This window comes from Kwoniella mangroviensis, chromosome 3 (assembly GCF_000507465.2).
Source record: "Kwoniella mangroviensis CBS 8507 chromosome 3, whole genome shotgun sequence".
Classification (NCBI taxonomy): Eukaryota; Fungi; Basidiomycota; class Tremellomycetes; order Tremellales; family Cryptococcaceae; genus Kwoniella; species Kwoniella mangrovensis.
In genome coordinates, this window is record NC_088829.1 from 2049131 (window position 1) to 2066669 (window position 17539).

General features: G+C 44.9%; 6 protein-coding genes across 6 annotated transcripts; 2 read left to right on the plus strand and 4 right to left on the minus strand.

The window, feature by feature from the left end:
* Window positions 1-463: 463 nt before the first annotated feature.
* Window positions 464-4890, minus strand: I203_108587 (uncharacterized protein; the record flags this gene model as incomplete). Its single annotated transcript, XM_019151243.1, has 3 exons — window positions 464-1411; window positions 1473-2969; window positions 3103-4890. The coding sequence occupies 3 exons, from the start codon at window positions 4888-4890 to the stop codon at window positions 464-466; spliced, it is 4233 nt and encodes a 1410-aa protein (XP_018999415.1).
* Window positions 4891-5983: 1093 nt separating this feature from the next.
* On the minus strand, window positions 5984-8196 carry I203_108588 (hydroxymethylglutaryl-CoA synthase; the record flags this gene model as incomplete). Its single annotated transcript, XM_065518423.1, has 10 exons — window positions 5984-6118; window positions 6200-6367; window positions 6441-6683; window positions 6760-6808; window positions 6892-7175; window positions 7246-7310; window positions 7424-7780; window positions 7855-7883; window positions 7949-8046; window positions 8122-8196. 10 exons carry the CDS (start codon window positions 8194-8196, stop codon window positions 5984-5986), a joined length of 1503 nt encoding a protein of 500 aa, XP_065372788.1.
* A 461-nt stretch (window positions 8197-8657) lies between these two features.
* Window positions 8658-9726, minus strand: I203_108589 (uncharacterized protein; the record flags this gene model as incomplete). Its single annotated transcript, XM_019151241.1, has 3 exons — window positions 8658-9150; window positions 9214-9292; window positions 9360-9726. The coding sequence occupies 3 exons, from the start codon at window positions 9724-9726 to the stop codon at window positions 8658-8660; spliced, it is 939 nt and encodes a 312-aa protein (XP_018999413.1).
* A 254-nt stretch (window positions 9727-9980) lies between these two features.
* I203_108590 (uncharacterized protein) lies at window positions 9981-11761 on the plus strand (the record flags this gene model as incomplete). Its single annotated transcript, XM_065518424.1, has 11 exons — window positions 9981-10037; window positions 10109-10119; window positions 10183-10237; window positions 10308-10425; window positions 10509-10610; window positions 10755-10966; window positions 11052-11225; window positions 11298-11318; window positions 11409-11481; window positions 11563-11660; window positions 11720-11761. The coding sequence occupies 11 exons, from the start codon at window positions 9981-9983 to the stop codon at window positions 11759-11761; spliced, it is 963 nt and encodes a 320-aa protein (XP_065372789.1).
* A 540-nt stretch (window positions 11762-12301) lies between these two features.
* On the minus strand, window positions 12302-12688 carry I203_108591 (uncharacterized protein; the record flags this gene model as incomplete). Its single annotated transcript, XM_019151239.1, has 2 exons — window positions 12302-12476; window positions 12576-12688. The coding sequence occupies 2 exons, from the start codon at window positions 12686-12688 to the stop codon at window positions 12302-12304; spliced, it is 288 nt and encodes a 95-aa protein (XP_018999411.1).
* A 1736-nt stretch (window positions 12689-14424) lies between these two features.
* I203_108592 (uncharacterized protein) lies at window positions 14425-16934 on the plus strand (the record flags this gene model as incomplete). Its single annotated transcript, XM_019151697.1, has 11 exons — window positions 14425-14612; window positions 14674-14805; window positions 15002-15017; window positions 15082-15229; window positions 15277-15360; window positions 15420-15437; window positions 15497-15776; window positions 15841-16297; window positions 16346-16550; window positions 16603-16689; window positions 16741-16934. 11 exons carry the CDS (start codon window positions 14425-14427, stop codon window positions 16932-16934), a joined length of 1809 nt encoding a protein of 602 aa, XP_018999007.1.
* Between the last annotated feature and the right edge of the window lie 605 nt (window positions 16935-17539).

Genomic DNA, 17539 nt, shown 5'->3' on the forward strand with positions numbered 1-17539 from the left:
AGTAGGCGATCTAGCATGGACAATATTTGTGGAATTGGTATAATCGTATAATCAGGTATCATGAGGTATGATGACGTAGAAATAGATGATCAGTCACCTAACACAGCAGATCCAATAAAAATCCTTAGATAGTAATGCGACGACAGCTTGTCATCCGCAATACTCTTACTTGTTACTAAGATAATGCATATGTAAGATGCTTGTTACAAGATGTGTTTGTATGTATATGATCTTCAAGCGGTATATATAGATATATCAATAAAATCGTAATAATCTTACTAGATTTACTAAATTTTTCAGTTTTCTTAAGAAGGAAAAGATAAATTTCCCGATATTTGTACCGATTCACTCAATCTGTTCAGAACATCCAGCTTCCGCCGAACAAATCTCCAATGTTATATACACATTTTTCCATTCTTCATCGACTGTTCCACCCTATTGTTTCCATCATCTATCATCGTATTTACGTACTCAACTCATCCTCTTCATTATTCTCGAAAGCCCTCTCAAATACGTCTTCATTCTCCCCGATAACCATATCGTCAATCTTCAAATCCACACTCTCACATTCATGTTGATAAGTTTCATAGATGTTCTTCAACGATTCACAAACGTTCTTCAAACCAAATATAAAACCCATATCGGGTCTGTTAGGGAATTTCTGTGGGAATCTAGCGTAGGGTAATCCAGTGATCTCATCAAATTTCGTGTCATAACCTTTACCCAATGTCTTATCATCCGGATCTATATGCTCTTTAGGGAATAATAGGAAATCACGTCCCGTGGTAGTATGGGCGAAATCTACCACTCTGATATTCACTTCTCCCCTTATCTTTCGATGAGTATGAGTGTGTGTGTGACCATGTTCACCGCTCCCTGAGGTAGTTGGTCTTCCTTGTGAATGTGAATGCGAGTGTGTGTGGGAATGGGATTTACGTCTTCTTGAATGAGAATGAGAATGATGTGAATGTAAATCAACACTTCTACTTCTCCTGGCATCTTGCTGAGAGTCACTTTGATCGATTCGTTTGAGCGGTCGATGTCGATGTTCAGCCCATTCATCATGATCTTCTTCTTCTTCATTTACTTTCTGTAGACGTTCATTGTCATTATCACTATCGTTGACAATTTGATTTTCATTCCTGACGACAGATCGATAATGATCTTGAATTTCCTTATCTCCGTCATAAATCAACAACAAACTACACCCGTAGAATCTAAACCCATCGAGTCGTAACATGATCGCAGCTAGGTTGTGTAACTTCTGAACGATGATCGGTATATGATCGACCAAGAGCGTTTCACCATCAGATAAGAAACCTTGAAGGACATTGGGGAAATCGGATGTCTTGATTTCCCTTCCGCGGTATTTGTTCCGAGACACAAACGATTGTGTTTCGTTATTCCATACCTATCATCATTCATACATAAGTCAGCTAATCCCATAGTGACATATTTCGACCATGACCCACCTGCATCCCACACATCCTCACACCCAGTGTCCTACTAGTCGTAGCATCGCATTTCTTCCTCTGACTGCGTTTCTTCAAAGGGGTCGCATCGTATCCGTACTGCCTCGTACCCATTTTCAAATCTAGCACGCAAGGATGTTTCAATCGACCCGTAAGATCCTCCATGAATATGAACAATTCCTGTCGGGCTATTTCATCGGGGTGAACAGATGGTGAAGGTGGCACTGAGACATGTTGTTGCGATTGCGTCGTTTCGGTGTGAAGAGGTGAATCTACTATCGAAGTAGTCGATGTCGACGACTTGGTCATAGGGTGTAATCCATTCCCCAAAGGTAGTCTATTTCGATTCTCCTTGATCATCTCCAATCTGTTCTCATGTTGATCATCATCTTCACCTATATCTTCCATGTGAAACATTCCTCTTTCTACACTTTGTTCCCTTTTACCTCTATCAGTCAATACCACATCACTCTTCGTCCTTCTGATCCCACTTTCATCCTCATGAGCAGATGACAAAGACCTGAGATCCATACTTCCACTTCCCTCCAACAATCTTCTCTCAGACCTCCTTCTCATCCTATTCCCCGATCGAGATCGCCTACCGGTTCCGGTAGATTCCCCAAATTCATCGTCCGCCTCTATATCAGCCTCATCATCGTGTCTATTACTATGTAGACCCATCCCTCTCTTGCGCAACTTCTTGAGGATGGTAGCGAACACGTGATCCTTCAATTTGGTATTCACACTTGTCGACCCAGTCCCACCGAAAGGATGAGGTGAATTATATCCACTTCCTGACACGCCGATTTCACTTAGACTAGGGTTGTAGGAAGGCAATTGGCCGATTCTCGAAGGTAAAGTCGGGGTGGATATAGTATGGTGCAGATGCTGTTTGAGGAAAGAAGTAGAGGGGGAGGGTGCAGGTGTGGAAGGTTCTTCGCTCGTCTCTTGAATAGGTCTCGGTACAGCGGGTGTAGTCAATGGGTTGACTTTGAGATGTGGTGATCCACCAAGCATCGAACTCTGCCAGGAGCTTGAAGGAGAATTGGAAGTGTATCTGACGAATTCCTGTGACCGAGCTGAGGAAGGTCTCAGAGTTCTCTTACTTCCCTCCTCATCAGATGTACCGCACATCCTACTATTCTTACTTCGACCTCGATCGTCCTTCTTGAAAAGCCAATCGGGGACCACATGTCGATTGAAATCCAATGATACTTCTGGTATTTCGACACCTGTGGTTGGCATACTTCGAGTGGACTGCGCAGAGAGACTGGTAGCTGTAGGATGCAGCATCGGTCTACTACCAGGTAGACCGGGTGTGGAAGGGTGTGATTGCGCTGGCGAGTCGATGGGAGTCATGGATCCTTCTGTAGGGGCACGCAGCTGTCGACGATAGTTGACCAACATGACACCTAGATAACGAGGGATAAACGCTAAGAGGGCAGGAGCAAGTTTTTCGACCTCTTCGTAGAACAGGTTCTCTCGACTGACGAGGGGCTGTGGGTGATAGAGATTGAACATTCGGGTGGACCAGGATTGCGAGAAATAAGCGAGAATGACGATGGTGACACAGTAAGCATATGATTCACAGCTCCTAGCATATAAGCTAAAAGAGTGGAAAATTACTCACCTTGCACACAGCCCTTCTAGTAAACTTGTAGATACTACTATGTCCTCCCACGGCATGATTGAACGGTTGAAGTGGTACCGTCAAACCATCATCCGTTGCATCCGTATCGTCTGCTCCATCTTCATCGTCCGAATTCCACATCCTGTCTCCATCGTCTTCCTCATCGTCATCTTCATCAGATAAAGATTCAGTAGTAGTCGTGCTCCATCCTGAATCCTCTTCTTGATCGATATCTGATATATGTGCAGGTGAAGAAATCAAATCTGCCGAAGCCGAGGCGGAAGCAGGTGAATGGTGTCTCAATAGAGGCGAGGAAATGGCAATCCCAACGGGTATCTCCTCATCTTGATCCCCACTTCCACTTGTAGATCCAGAACCATAACCGACATCTTCATCCATTAATTCCTGTCTTCTTCTTGATATAGCTCGAATGGGAACAGGTGTACTTGGACTGACCATCCCACCACTGGTTTGATCTGGACTTTGTCCGGTGATGATGCCATTTTCGTTCGATTGTTGTCTTCGTAAGCTGTATGAACTTCCATTCCTTGAAGAGGAAGGTAAAACGTTTGCAGAATTATTTCTCGAGCTGGTAGTGGATTGTGTGGTAGTGGGTTTAGGTCTAGGACGAGATTTAGATCTTGATTCTTTTCTCTGCTGCTGTTGATGTTGTCGGTCTATCTCATCCATGACATCTTCACTTTCGTGTTCTTCCACCGCCGACTCTCTCTCTTTCTGCCTATCCTTGTCCCTCAATTTCTTCGTGGTAGGTACAGACTCTCTCGATTCCTTGAAAAGTCCCATACCCATACTACCTTTCCTACCTTGTTTCACCCCATTGCCCAGACCCAAATTCTCCTTCGCCTCGCACAGTACCCTCAGCGCTTCTTTCGGTAGGGGCATCTCGGAAGACTGTTCGCCTCTTCTGACAGCTTCGCCGAATGATAGGTCAAAATCACCCCCTAGGCCCAGCTCAAGAGGCAGGATAGATGACCCATGGTTTTTGGTGCTGATGCTGGTGCTGGTGGTAGATCGAGGTTTGAGAGAGTACTGCTGGTCTGTTGAATAATGGGGCAGATAGAATGATCGGTCCATCACCGAGGAAGGTTGGGTGGAAGGGTAATGAAGAGAATTACTACGTGTTTTGCGGACTCGTCTGGCATCGGATGGGATGTTGATTGTGTACGCATTGTCGGTGGAAGATGGACCAGGTAGTTGTTGTGAAGGTATAAGACCGGACCCAGAGCCAGAAGATGGTTGTCGGTTCGATTTGACCATACGACTACTTTCCCCCTTATTCCTATCATCCCGATGATATCCATCCTGATCCTGATCCTGATCCTCGTCATCATCATCATCTAAACCTTCGACCACACCCGCACGTAAACTGATCGTAGCACTTCCCACCTCCCTGACCAATCTATCCTTATCTTTGACATCCTTTTCTCCCTCTTGCGCTTTTCCTTTCCCTTTACTTTTGCTCCTCGACAACTTGGTCTCTACGCGTCCACCCTTGATCACTTCTGTGTTTAGCGTCAATCCGGAATTTCTCTTGGGCGATGTGGGGGGAGGCGATCGAGCAGGGGAGTGGGAAGGCGAAGGGGAAGAAGGATGGGAATGTCGATGGACGAGGGGTATATGATGTCCGTGGGAATGATGGTGGGAGTGGGTATGGAAGATCCCATGGCTATGTCCATGAGCATGTTTCGTGGGAGATGTTTGCGGTTGAATTTGAGTTTGGGTTGGGGTATAGCTGTATGTGTGAGGGCACGAAGGAGAAGGAGGCATGTGTGGAAAGGTATCAGAGTATAAGAAACGTTGGAATAGGTAAGATGGAAAGGGCTATATTAAATACGTCACTCGATAAACACTACGAATACGATAGAATCATCAGTATCATCATGACCGTGGTCGTTGGCGCTCACAGACTATGATTAACACCACAACTTACAGAGGAGATGACAGGGAGCGACGTTATCTGACCTCGCACGTAGACTCATGCCAGGCAGTGTGTCTGGTTTATTGATAACAAACAAATTCCCAGTCTATGTTCGAGGCGGTCTGCTTCAAAGAGGGTGTGTATAGGATCTATAGTCGCTCAAGTTAGTGCTATGTTGGTTCTACAATATGGAGGACTGGGCATACATACAATCTGTTATATGATATGTTGAAGTTGATCGCTGTTATCTACCCACCCTATTATCGATGAATACCGGCGGATTTACACAAAAGCTGATCGGTCGGATCTTGTGTTTGTTTCTTGTATCGTTTGCCAGGTCTGGCTCCATGTACGAATAGATACGACTATGACGAACGAACGTTTCTTTTCTTGAGTGATCGAGTGAGTGATGTTTGCTGATAGAGAGATCAATCAAGGCTAGTGGGGTAAAACTGTTTATGACACGTTCGTCGATTTGTACCGATATCGAAGCTAACGTTCTACGACGAAGACTGGATATGATCTGTTTGATGGTTGACCTACTATGCGTATCACAGAGTTGGTCTTGTGCTGATATATACGTTGTGGGATCTAGATTTGTAGGAATGGTCGAGCGAGAGAAGGAGAAGACAGAGAGCAGGAAGGGATCCTATCGGTGAATGCGCGAGTCATATTTCATCTCATATCAGATATCTATCTCACATGATCATTGTGCTGTACGATATAACTATTGACATATTCACACTCAATATCACAGTCATATATATCTTATGTATCATGAGAGGAAAAAGAAAGAGGGTATATACACTTTCCGTATGCTATGACAATTGCTATACCGATTAAAACCATATATGTATATCTAAATCTATACGTGTACTAGAATAAAAGTGGGAGAAAAAGCCTTTTTGATCCGAAAACGAAACGAAATGAGACGAAAATGTCTTATGCAACAGGTTTAACGGCGTAAGTTCTTCTGTACAACTCATCAACACCTTCCAAGTAATAAGCACCTGGCCAGATGTTATCGATCGATCCTTGGGGTGAGTATTTGACAGCGTTGTGGTTTTCTTCACGGAGCTGTGTACGGTGTAAGAAATCAAGATTTGTCAGCAAATGTCACCAGGTTCTAGCAGTCAGCCAAGTGTTCGCCAAACTCACCTTCAACGCAGTGACGTATTCTTCACAAGGTCTAACATCCATAGAAGCCAATCTCTCCTTCAACTGTAATTTATCGGCAATCTCTTTGGTGGATCCGACAACTCTCAAAGCGTAGAAGGAAGCAGCACAACCTGAACCGAAAGCGTACATTCCAATTCGTTTACCGGTCTACAATCGATCATGAACCATATAAGCCATTGACTTCGAATCTGAAGACAACATGAATAGACACGTCACTCACCTCTAATCCCTCTGGAGCACTGGCAAGCACACTAGCAAGAGCACCGTATAAAGAAGCAGTGTACATGTTACCACATCTAGCCACACAGTCTGATCCAGGTACGACAGCGGATTTGTAGTGTTCTGAGGCGATACCGACGAAAGTCTTTTCGACCACTTTATCCGTGTATGTCTTGGTCTTCTCGACGGAGATGGTCTCGGGGACGTTGGCGAATTTGGGTGATGAAGGGTTTCGGATGTAGTCCTATGTATGGTGAGATCAGGGAATCAGTCTCGCCGTCAAATTTTCCGCCCCAAGATGAAATGAAAGAGAAACTCACGTTGTAGAACATACGAGCGTGTCCTTTCTGTACGAGTTTACCATAGGGACTAATCATCGGAAATCAAGATCAGTCTCATTGTGCATCTCCGCAATAGACCATGTACTACGTATTGACTGTGATGCGACTCACCTGTGTAAACAGACATAATCAAATTGCTCGATCCCTTGGTCCTCCTTGCTCTCAACACCATTCTGCGCATGCCCGTTGACACCGTTGGTAGCATCTCCATTTATGCCGTTGACGAAAGTCTTGGCGGCACCGGCAATGTCTGATACGGCGGCAGATACAGAGGCGAGGGAGAGTTTTTTAGCTGCTCTAGCTCGTGATCTCTGGGCTTTTTCGAGGTAGGTCGAGTAAGCGGCGTCAAGTGCACCGAGGTAGGCGGCGATGGTCCATGGTCCATCGACGGTGGGCTAAATCGAGTCAGATACAGGCCGAAGATCAGCACGGTGTTGATTATCGTATAGCAATGAGTCTACTAACGTATTCAGCTGAAAGATCAGGTTTGTAGAAATCCCAAGTGTTGGCGATGTGGGTGCCGTGGACGGCTATGCGATGATAAGATATTAGCGAACCATCAGATAGATTAAAAGAAGTAGTTGAAAGATAAAAATAGCCACTTCGACAGGAATGTCTGTATGTTAGAGGTAGATTTACTCACGTTCAATCACCAACGGAGCATTAGGTCCAATCAACATCGCACAAGCACCCATACCACCAACGGGTCTAGCTGAACCCTCCTTGTAAATGGCAATATCACCACACATGACAATCGCGTTTCTTCCATCCCAAGATTCAGATTGGATCCAGTTGATGACATTGAACAAGGCTGCGGTCGATCCATAACAGGCGTTCTTAGAGTCGATACCTTCGATATCGGTATTTCCAGATGGGGCGAAGAGGTTCATAAGGATTGTCTTGGTAGCTTTGGATTTATCAATGAGGGTTTCGGTACCGACGTCGAGTCGTCCGATGGAGAGGGGATCGACGTTGTATTTCTTGAGAAGGGATGATACGACTATATATATTGACACAGTTCATCAGTATCGAATTGCCCACATTGCCAGATACATGTGCGACCAGATGACTTGCCAGTAAGAGCGACAGAGTTGATGTCCTCTCTGAGATACATCACAGATGATCAGCATATCTCAAGGAGATGTCCAACCATGCACGGACCACTCACTTGTCATCGGTGAAAGCCATGTACTTCTGACCTAAACCAATGGTATATTTCCCTTTGGACACACCGTCAAAGTCCTCGAGAGCATCTTCGGAGATACACTATGAGCAGCAATGTACATATCAGTTTGTGATGAATGGTAGTTGAGCAAGATCAGAGGCATAGCGACCACTCACTCTCTTAGGGAAGTACATCTCCAAACCGAGGATACCGACGTTGGAAGGTCTAGCTGGGATATCGAATTCTGACATTGTGTGTGATTCTTAACGAGTGTGTGCGTGGTGTACTGGAGCAGTGGAAGGTATAGAGTATGCTACTGTTGAGAGTGTGTACACATATATGATATGCGAGACGAAGTGAAGTGATATGATTATGATTATGATTATGATACGATATTTTTGGGGTTATTCTTGTGTTTTTTTCCAACTGTCAACAAAATTCAGGATAATACAGTGAGTGGTACGAGTGCCACGTGTGTACGGTGGACGCGCATGGACCTTCGTTATTGTTTGAGGCTAGTGCAACATATTACGTAATACCACACATACCACGCGACATCAATTGGAACCTGATTCCCATTGTCCATGGTTGGTTGGGTATTGGGTATTGGGTATACGACAGAGACATAGTATATATACAGTAGCATGCACGGTACAGATACAACGGCAGCTCTGATACGAGATCCAATTATACACTCTGTGTGACACCTCTCCTACCTATCCTTGCTCCTCACATACCCTTCCCAAGCACCCACTTCCCTCCTCCCTTCCATGCTATCCCTATATCCCCAAGCGTATCCCCTCGCTTTACCTCCGAGACCAGGTGATGGTGCCCAGAACCTGGCTTGGACGGTAGGTCTCTTACGCCTACCTCGTCTAGTAGTCTTCTTGACGGATGCTCTCGACCCAACGTTGTGCGACGTATCCTTGAGATTAATCATAGGGGTTGAAAATGATTTCGATTGAGTCTCGTCTTTATTTGTTATACCCAACCTGGAATGTCGAGATACAGTGCCGACAAACATTGGAGGTAGTTCCATACCACTGTTATTCACCGCGAATGTTTTGAGAGGTACAGAAGTACAACTTGAATGACCACGAGATGAGGAAGGATGAGTGAGATGTTCAACCTCGATAGCAGATTCTGTTGCTATACAATGCACCTTCGTGCTGGTCTCAGCAGGCAGAGGGAGATATCTCGGATTACTAGATATACCAATTCGAGCTCAGAAAACGATGCATTCACCCTCACTCAGAGATTGCACTCACATGATGGACGGATAATCCTCCTCGCTGGTCGTAATCGATACATCCTGTAGAGGACAAGTAGAGAACAATTTGAATCTCACTATGTTGACGGTATCAGCCCCCTTCTTATCTTTCAATCATATCACTCAACGAGGAGGGTAGCTTACCTACAGCATCCCCCTCATCCTTTTTCTCATTCCTACCATCCGATTTGGCTTGCACCTCAGATTCAGCTTCAGCCTTGGCCAGCCTCTCTCGTTCTTTCCGTCTCTTCTTTTTCGCATTTTGCTTCTCCGCTTTGGTCATGGGTCGAGTGACTCCATTCTCCACCACATCCTTATCGTCATCCTCATCATGAGGTGTGCTCGCGGGTTGAGCTGGTGGAGGAGGTAGAGACGAAGGAGGGAAAAGACAACTCATGAGCTGCTGATACGCTGCTACATCTTCCGGTGTGGGAGTGACTGGTCTGTCTGACTGCTCCACAGCATCCTCAGAGAGGGCAGGGGAAGGTGTATGTGACGAAGGTGAGCTCATGATAGGCTGATGTTGATGTGGTGGAAGAACGAAGAAATCCAAAATTTATGTTTCCGTCTGAGTCCGGTTATATGGGTCAATTCATCAGCCGGGTCACATAATAGTCATCATCATCATCATCGTGCTAGGATTGAACCCATTCCCATCTGTTGATCTCCTCGCTCTCATCCAATCCTACCTAGCAGACTGCCATTCACCCACACTGATAAGGAACTATAAGTAAGCTTGGCTATCGGCGTTGAAGACGTTTCATCATGGGAGATTCAGCAATCCACGCGTTGGCAGGATCAGTGGGAGGATGTGTATCTATGGTGGGTAGTACTCTCCGACACTGTACTGGTCAAGTGGAGTCGTGCTGATGGGTGTATGCGAGATCATATAGGCATTGACATAGTATGTCACAAAGTATGAAGGACCTCTATGATGATGTTCGCTGATGTATAATTCTACCGACAGTCCCCTCGTCAATCTGTCGACTAGAGCAGCAGTCCAAACCAAGAAGGAGGATCTGGTCAGTGATCATGAGCTGTCATCACACAAGTATCAATCTGAGCTGACCTGTATGTCATGGATCACCGTAGACCCTCATCCAAGCGATTAAGAAGACAATCGAGAAGGAGGGGTTATCCGGATTATACTCTGGTTTATCCAGTTCTTTAGCTGGGATAGCTATCACCAATGGGGTTTACTACGCTTTCTGTGAGTATCATATGTTCCTACGGGGCTCAGCCCAATTCTGCCTGCATGAAATCGATCCACATTGCTAACTCCCATGATTATAGATGAAGAGACTCGATCTGTCTTACTTCGACGAAGATCCGCAACGTCCCACTCCACAAGTGCCCTTAGCACTGGCGAAGGTATCATCGCGGGGTTGATTGCTGGTGAGTTTACTAGAACAACACTTTCCGTCATCACTCATACCAATACGAATCCAACCAATTTATACTGATCAATTACACTGGATCAAGTTCTATATATCAAACCAGGACAAAGCTGATTTTTTTCTCCCATTTCCGAATTTACAGGCTCAATCACAACGGTAGCTACCAACCCTATCTGGACGATCCAAACCAAACAATCTACCCAATCAGTCATCGAGACCAAAGAAGGAGAGACCAAAAAAGTAAAACCGGGAGCTTTGGAAGCTGCTAATGAGATATACGAGAAAGATGGGTTGAAAGGTTTCTGGAGGGGGATTGGTCCAGCTTTGATCCTGGTGATTAATCCTGTGATTCAAGTGAGTCGTTCAATGCTCAATTGTCATAATGTGAAACATCGGTTCTCTTAGATACTGACCAAATTGCCGATCTATGCATTGACAGTACACCACGTTCGAGCGACTCGTCTCTCTCCTCTTGACCTACCGTCTCTCAAGACAAAGTACGACCTCAACGACGAGCCAGAAAGCTCTTGGTAGAAGCTCATTGAGCGATTGGGATCTGTTCATCCTGGGTGCTGCTAGCAAATTGGTAGCTACTGGTGGTACTTATCCTTATGTGAGTGGTAAATTCCGCTTCGAAGTGGCGTTGGTGATGAATCAAGACTGATCTGGCTGTATATGCGTGTAGATCGTGGTCAAATCGAGACTTGTGAGTGTCTTTCTTCATGTCATCTTCATAGTGCACCATGACCACGAAGCTGACCAAAACTGTCGGTGGTCGTATGATTCCTTCATGTAGCAAGCGGCTACTCATAAATACAAGTCATCTCTCAAAGCTGTACTCCACATTTTGGAGAAAGAAGGATTATCAGGTAATTCAATCTCACTCATATAGTCTACTCCATTGATCCCTACACCGCCAAGGAATACTAAAGAGGTAACCCATCCATTAGGCCTTTACGCTGGACTCGGTCCGAAGCTCCTCCAATCGGTACTCACAGCTGCTTTCATGTTTGTCGCTCAGCGAAGGATCTACGAGTTTGTCAAAGGGGTGAGTGATCCTTCCACATAGTACATGGACGCAGGAGGCTAATGTCATATACAAATAAGCTCGTGAATGTCGCTGCTCAACGAAAGCTCGCTGTAGCTTAGACCAAGAAATACTGAAGTGGTACTTTTGTATGGTTCGGAATTGAGAGCGTACTTATTTTCCTCACGAATCAGCTTTGTATCTTTGTTAGTATCGCCATGTCAATATCACTCGATGTTCCCGTCATGAGTAACTGAATTTATGCGATACAGTCACTCTATTCATCCTGCCGTGAGGACAGTGCATGCCGTATGAGATTTGACTTCACTGATCATTCATCAAGAGCGGCGTATCTACAACAATGAGCCATGCATGTACAGTCAATAGACGGGAAGAAAATAGATAGCGTCGAAAAAGATCAGAGATGGTATTTGAGGAATAGGAACGGGCATAATGTGATTGAAAGGTTTAACACGAGATATCGAGGACTAAGATAACATACTCGAGTAGTCAGCACGCCGAACCGCATGGAAAAACCACTGTAAACAATTGGCATACTGCGAAAGTGATTCTTATCATATGGAGATTATAGTCTGACCAAATTAGAATGTAGAACATACCTCTCTTCCTATAGCACATATCTGCCCACCATTCCATCATTGTCACTGCTGATTCTGATTCTGTTTGGCCGATTCCACAATCCTACTTCCGGCCTCTTTGAACAGCTCAGGAGCTACCGTTTTAGTCAGATCCTCCAATTTGAGATGTAACGCATCTAACAGTTGCCTTTTCTCTTGGTGGTGTTCTTCCAATTGACGGGCTTGTTCAGCTTTCAGCCTATTCATAGTTTCCCACACAAGGTCAGTCACACGACTGTTACACTTCACTACTATTCGGGCAGATTGACATTGTAAAGAACGGAGATTGATGGCTCACCTCTCAAACTCATCACTTAAGACATGATGCCAAGGGAATAACACCGTCGTCTGGAAAAGGAGAGCAGAAGAAGCTACGATGAAGTTGACGTATGGTAAGGCTCGAGGGATCATCGTTGGTATTGAGAGTAGTTATTATACAAGTGAGTAGGTCTAGTTGTATGTGAGTGATGGATACAGTCGAAAAACACGGTGGCAAAAACAAAAGAGAAAGAAAGAGAAGATGTAGAAAATTGAATGGATGCATGATACTCGTCCATCTACCTACTGCGTATATATATATATATAATTCAACAATCCTACAACCCGGAGAGCGACAATAACAAAGACAAAAGAGTGAGAATGAAATACAAATTGATCACTACATCTCTACAAATTCATCCTCGCCCTTTGTCACCTGTTAATCCGAAAAATACAAATAATCCACCCAGTCGCATTCGGGAATTTGTATTTCCTGTACCATTCGGGTCAGGGTAAAAAGACTCACCAGTTACACACAACACTACCATGCTCTAGTTTATGCAGCTACAATTACAAATGAGCGATGCATGCACACGACCAAGTCGACGATCTATTCGAAAAAACTCCACTTTACTTGAACCTACACCCATGACTGTATGCCATAATAATGTTAGATGATCGTCGTGCAGGCGAGTCGCTCCGTGCAATGGAGCACAAATATTCCGTTAGTACACAGCTTTTCGTTGGGCGATCAATGCACTGCTCTTGAGACGAATCTTGAGTCCGAGAGAGACCCGAAGGACCAAAGGTCCCCCGAAGGGAGGGAAGAACTTGACAGGGCCATTATGTCCATCAAGCTATGGTCCTCAAGAGTCGACGAGACTGGGTTGTACACCTACACGTAGAGCAATGTTCAACTGGATAGCAGATCGTATTGAATAACATGACATTTAACATATTACATATCCATTCAGCTAGTGAACTCATGGTACGAATATACCTCTGGGATCGTCGTACAGTCACAGCTCCCATTGTACCAATTCCTCGTTCATTTCATCCTCACGACTGACAGGTTCCGAACCGAAAGTCTCCACTACTCGAGTAGTCCGCTTTTCATGGGAACATATTCGTAATCAGATAACGGATAGGATGGAAGTGGTGCACGTAGGTTCCTGGATAGGCCAGTTGTAACAACAGATAGAAGTAATAGGGGTAGACCAGAGGATCCAGATGATCTCGGGAAAATAGGGAACACTCCAATACAGGGAAAAAGATATACATCTCATACCGCACCGAACTTACAATGCACCTGGTTCATCGTTTGCTAGACGAGGGGATAGCTGAAAGTTCTTTGGACTGCGCAACAAGTTCATTCCTCAATTGTACTTGTACGTGGGAAAGGAACGAGGCGTTCCGACAAATAATGTTAATCAGATTAGATGAAGATAAAATCGGCCGATAAGTAATTTTGACTGAATTAACCGAAATATGAGTTGTAACTTTTCTCTTTTTTTCAGGATTTACCCAGGCAATACCGTATCCCTGTAACTGGGGCACTGTGCATCAGAGAGGATCTGAGTTGAGAGAGTGATAATTTTCGGAAATGGTAGGAAAACAGAAACTTCTTGGCAGGTACTACCTGCACCACCATGTTCTAATTTGGTGAATCGCAGACAGAGAAGCTTGAAAAGTTTCAAGAAGAGGAGGATCATCTGCCAGTTTCGAGATAGAGAGTATCTTCGGGATGTGGTCTATGGACGGAGGTATCGTCAAAAGAAAAGAACTTTACTCGGCCGACTACATGAACTAGGAAAGATATATAAACGATGCAGACACTAGCGAAAATGTTGTCGATCCATCCCATACCACAATCAAATCCAACAAACAACATGAACGTCAATAGAAGTCAAGAAGAGAATTCAGAAAATAATCATACTCCATCGTTACCTAAACTCACGCACGATGGAGCATCTACCCTCAGTGAGGAGTCTACGACCTTGCAAAAGAGAGGTATCGTAGCTTCAAGTAGGGTACTATCGGTCATCACCAGGAAAGATATCCATGTGGCTTACGCAGCGTGAGTATTTTCTCTCAATGTCCAATATCCTTCGCTCACTGATCGTGGTTGGTAATCAAAGGTATACCCTGTTGGCCCTTGGAATAGCCTTTGCTCAATATACCCAATCTACATTTACCGCTTATGCTACCAGTGCTTTCAAGAGTCATTCCGAACTCGCTGCAGCCGGTGTGGTCTCGAGGGTGTTCTCCATGTGCGCATACGCTTTGGCGAGTACATTCACACTATGATATTATCCCACAACCACCACTAATTATGAAACGTAATGTAGATGCCTAAAATTACAGACAACATTGGTCGTATCTCTCCGAGCATTTTCATCACCATGATCACACTTACTGTGAGTTGTTGATACCGCAGACAACAACTGACATGATACAGCTTATCAGTTATGCAATGATGGCTGTGAGTTCTATATCCATCAGATATAAGGTTGGTGTACATGGCATGATCTGATTGTGAACGATAGGGCTGTAAAAACGTACAAACCTATGTCGGAGCAAACGTTTTCAGCGGTCTCGGTTCGACCTCATACGAGATTGCTATTCAAATTTACATTGCCGAAACTACTCCGATTGTCAGCAGAGCACTTTGGAATGTCGCTGCTGATTCCTTCAGTGAGTGATCAGCATGTAAGGTTGATTGTGAGGCTGACCTCTCGCAGGTGCTATTGTAACGATGTATTCCGGTGCTGAGATCGGTGGACATATATTGGATAATTGGGGTACTGCCAGTGGATGGAGATGGGGTGAGTCTAGTCGCATTGGTCATTTCTTGCCCGGAACCATCGCTGAGTTCGATTTATAGGTTACGGAATGTGGGCAAGTGAGTAATACTGGGAGTTAGGGATGTTGTTGGCGAATATTGATGCATCTTGTGTGTAGTCATCAACGCCGTGTTGGCAGTACCCTTCATCAGCATTCTTGTATCCTGGCAAGGGCGAGTAAGGAAGAATCCAGCTGCGGAACCCCTACCACCTCGAACCAGCTTATACAATCAGATGTTCCACGAATACGATATCGTCGGAGTCTGTCTACTGGTAGCTAGTGTCGCTTTGATCTTGGTACCCCTTACTTTGGCCAAGGGTCTGGCTGCCAAATGGACAAATCAAAATATCGCTATGATCTGCGTAGGCTTCGGATTGTTATTACTTTTCATCGGCTGGTAAGCTCATCTCAGTCAGTCATACCATCTCCTCGAGCTACACTAAATCTGAGTTATGTGATAGGTCATTACCTAAACGATTCCGACCTTCGTGGCTCTTGACTCCCAAATTACCACTCATCCCATGGTACACCTTGAAAGACCGAAGTGTGTTAGCAATGTTCATTATCAACATGTGCGATTTCATGTCCTACGGATGTTTCACGACATATTTCCAGAGTTTCCAACAAGTTGCCGTAAGAGTGTCCGCGGCCAAAGCTTCACAGATTGATAACACACTTCGAATCGTTTTCCAAGTGACGGCGATAGTCGTGGGCTTGGTCATGCGATTCTGGACACCGATCTGCAGGAAAGTAGGCTTTGGAGAGAGAAGGTTCCATACCAAATGGCCGATCTGGATTGGTATTCCCCTATGTGCGCTCGGTATCGGAATCGATATCAACTTTGTTCAGAACCCAAGAAGATCCAGTTCGATCGCTTCTTTCGTTGTAGCCAAAGCTATTTATGGTATTGGTCGAGGGGTGAGTGTTATCTTTATCCTGTCAGAAGCACAGCTGATATAATTGTAGATGTTCCAAACTTCTTCGCAAGTTGCCATTCAAGCTGCGGTCAGACGGGGAGAATTGGCTATGGCAACTGGTATCTTCTACTTTGCCATGTCTCTTGGAGGTGCCATCGGTGTAGCCGTCGCTGGATCAGTATGGTCCGAGACTCTTCCCGATACACTTAGTAACAACCTACCTGAAGCGTCCAAGAACCTTGCTCAGACTATCTGTGAGTTTGCAATAACGTTTTGGATATCTGAGCTAATATTTTGAAATGATAGACGATAACATTGCTACCGCGATCAAGTATGATCCTAATTCAGAAATTGGTTTGGCCATTCTTAAGTCATACGTTCACACCATGAAAAGTAAGTTGAGCAGGAACGAAGACGGCAGTCATTATGCTGACTCTTGTACAGTCCTTGCTATAGTCGCAACCTGCCTTCAAGTACCCATGCTGATTGGGATGTTCTTCGTCAAGGATATAGTGTTGACCGAGGAAGAGGAAGTTGCCCATGCCGGGAAGAGGTTGGGTCTCGACAAGAAGAAGCGATCTGATCAGGACCGTATGCTCGAAAAGGGTGAAAGAGAGGAAGAGAAGATTAGTGCTTAGCTCACACTGGCTTAGAGTGATCGATAATGCCGAAACGGTTAAGAATGATGATGTTGAAATATGAGTCATGAATGGTGATCGAAAACATGTCTGGATTCGCCTCGTTGATTGCTTTGATGATATGGTGCAATTCGATTGACACCGAGGGTCTCACTGCTGGACATGATGTCCAAACCAGGCTGAGCTGCGATCTCGCGCCCATACGTCACTGTGCTCGCCATGAGAACTTGATGTCCAGAGCTTGAGTGTGTGGTTGATGCAGTATTTCCAGAACATATTGACATGTCGCCTGATGAATGTTAAGCCAACTTCTCAAATCCCGGTAATCAAGACCGCGGGCTTGTTGGCTCATCATCCTGAGACATCCTCTCGATTGCATCTCCCTATCTTTTCATACCATGCATCCCTCGCTATCATCGATACTTATACATATAAGCACTTCCCCTCCTACAAGCTACAATGTCTCCTTCATCCTCTCACCTCGCCTCTCCTCCATCTGGTACTGTACCAGATCCCCCTCCTTCCTTGATCCCGCCTTTAAAAGACTTGAAGTCGACCCTTTTAGAAACATAAAATAGAAAAATACCGTCGCTGGTCGACTTGAA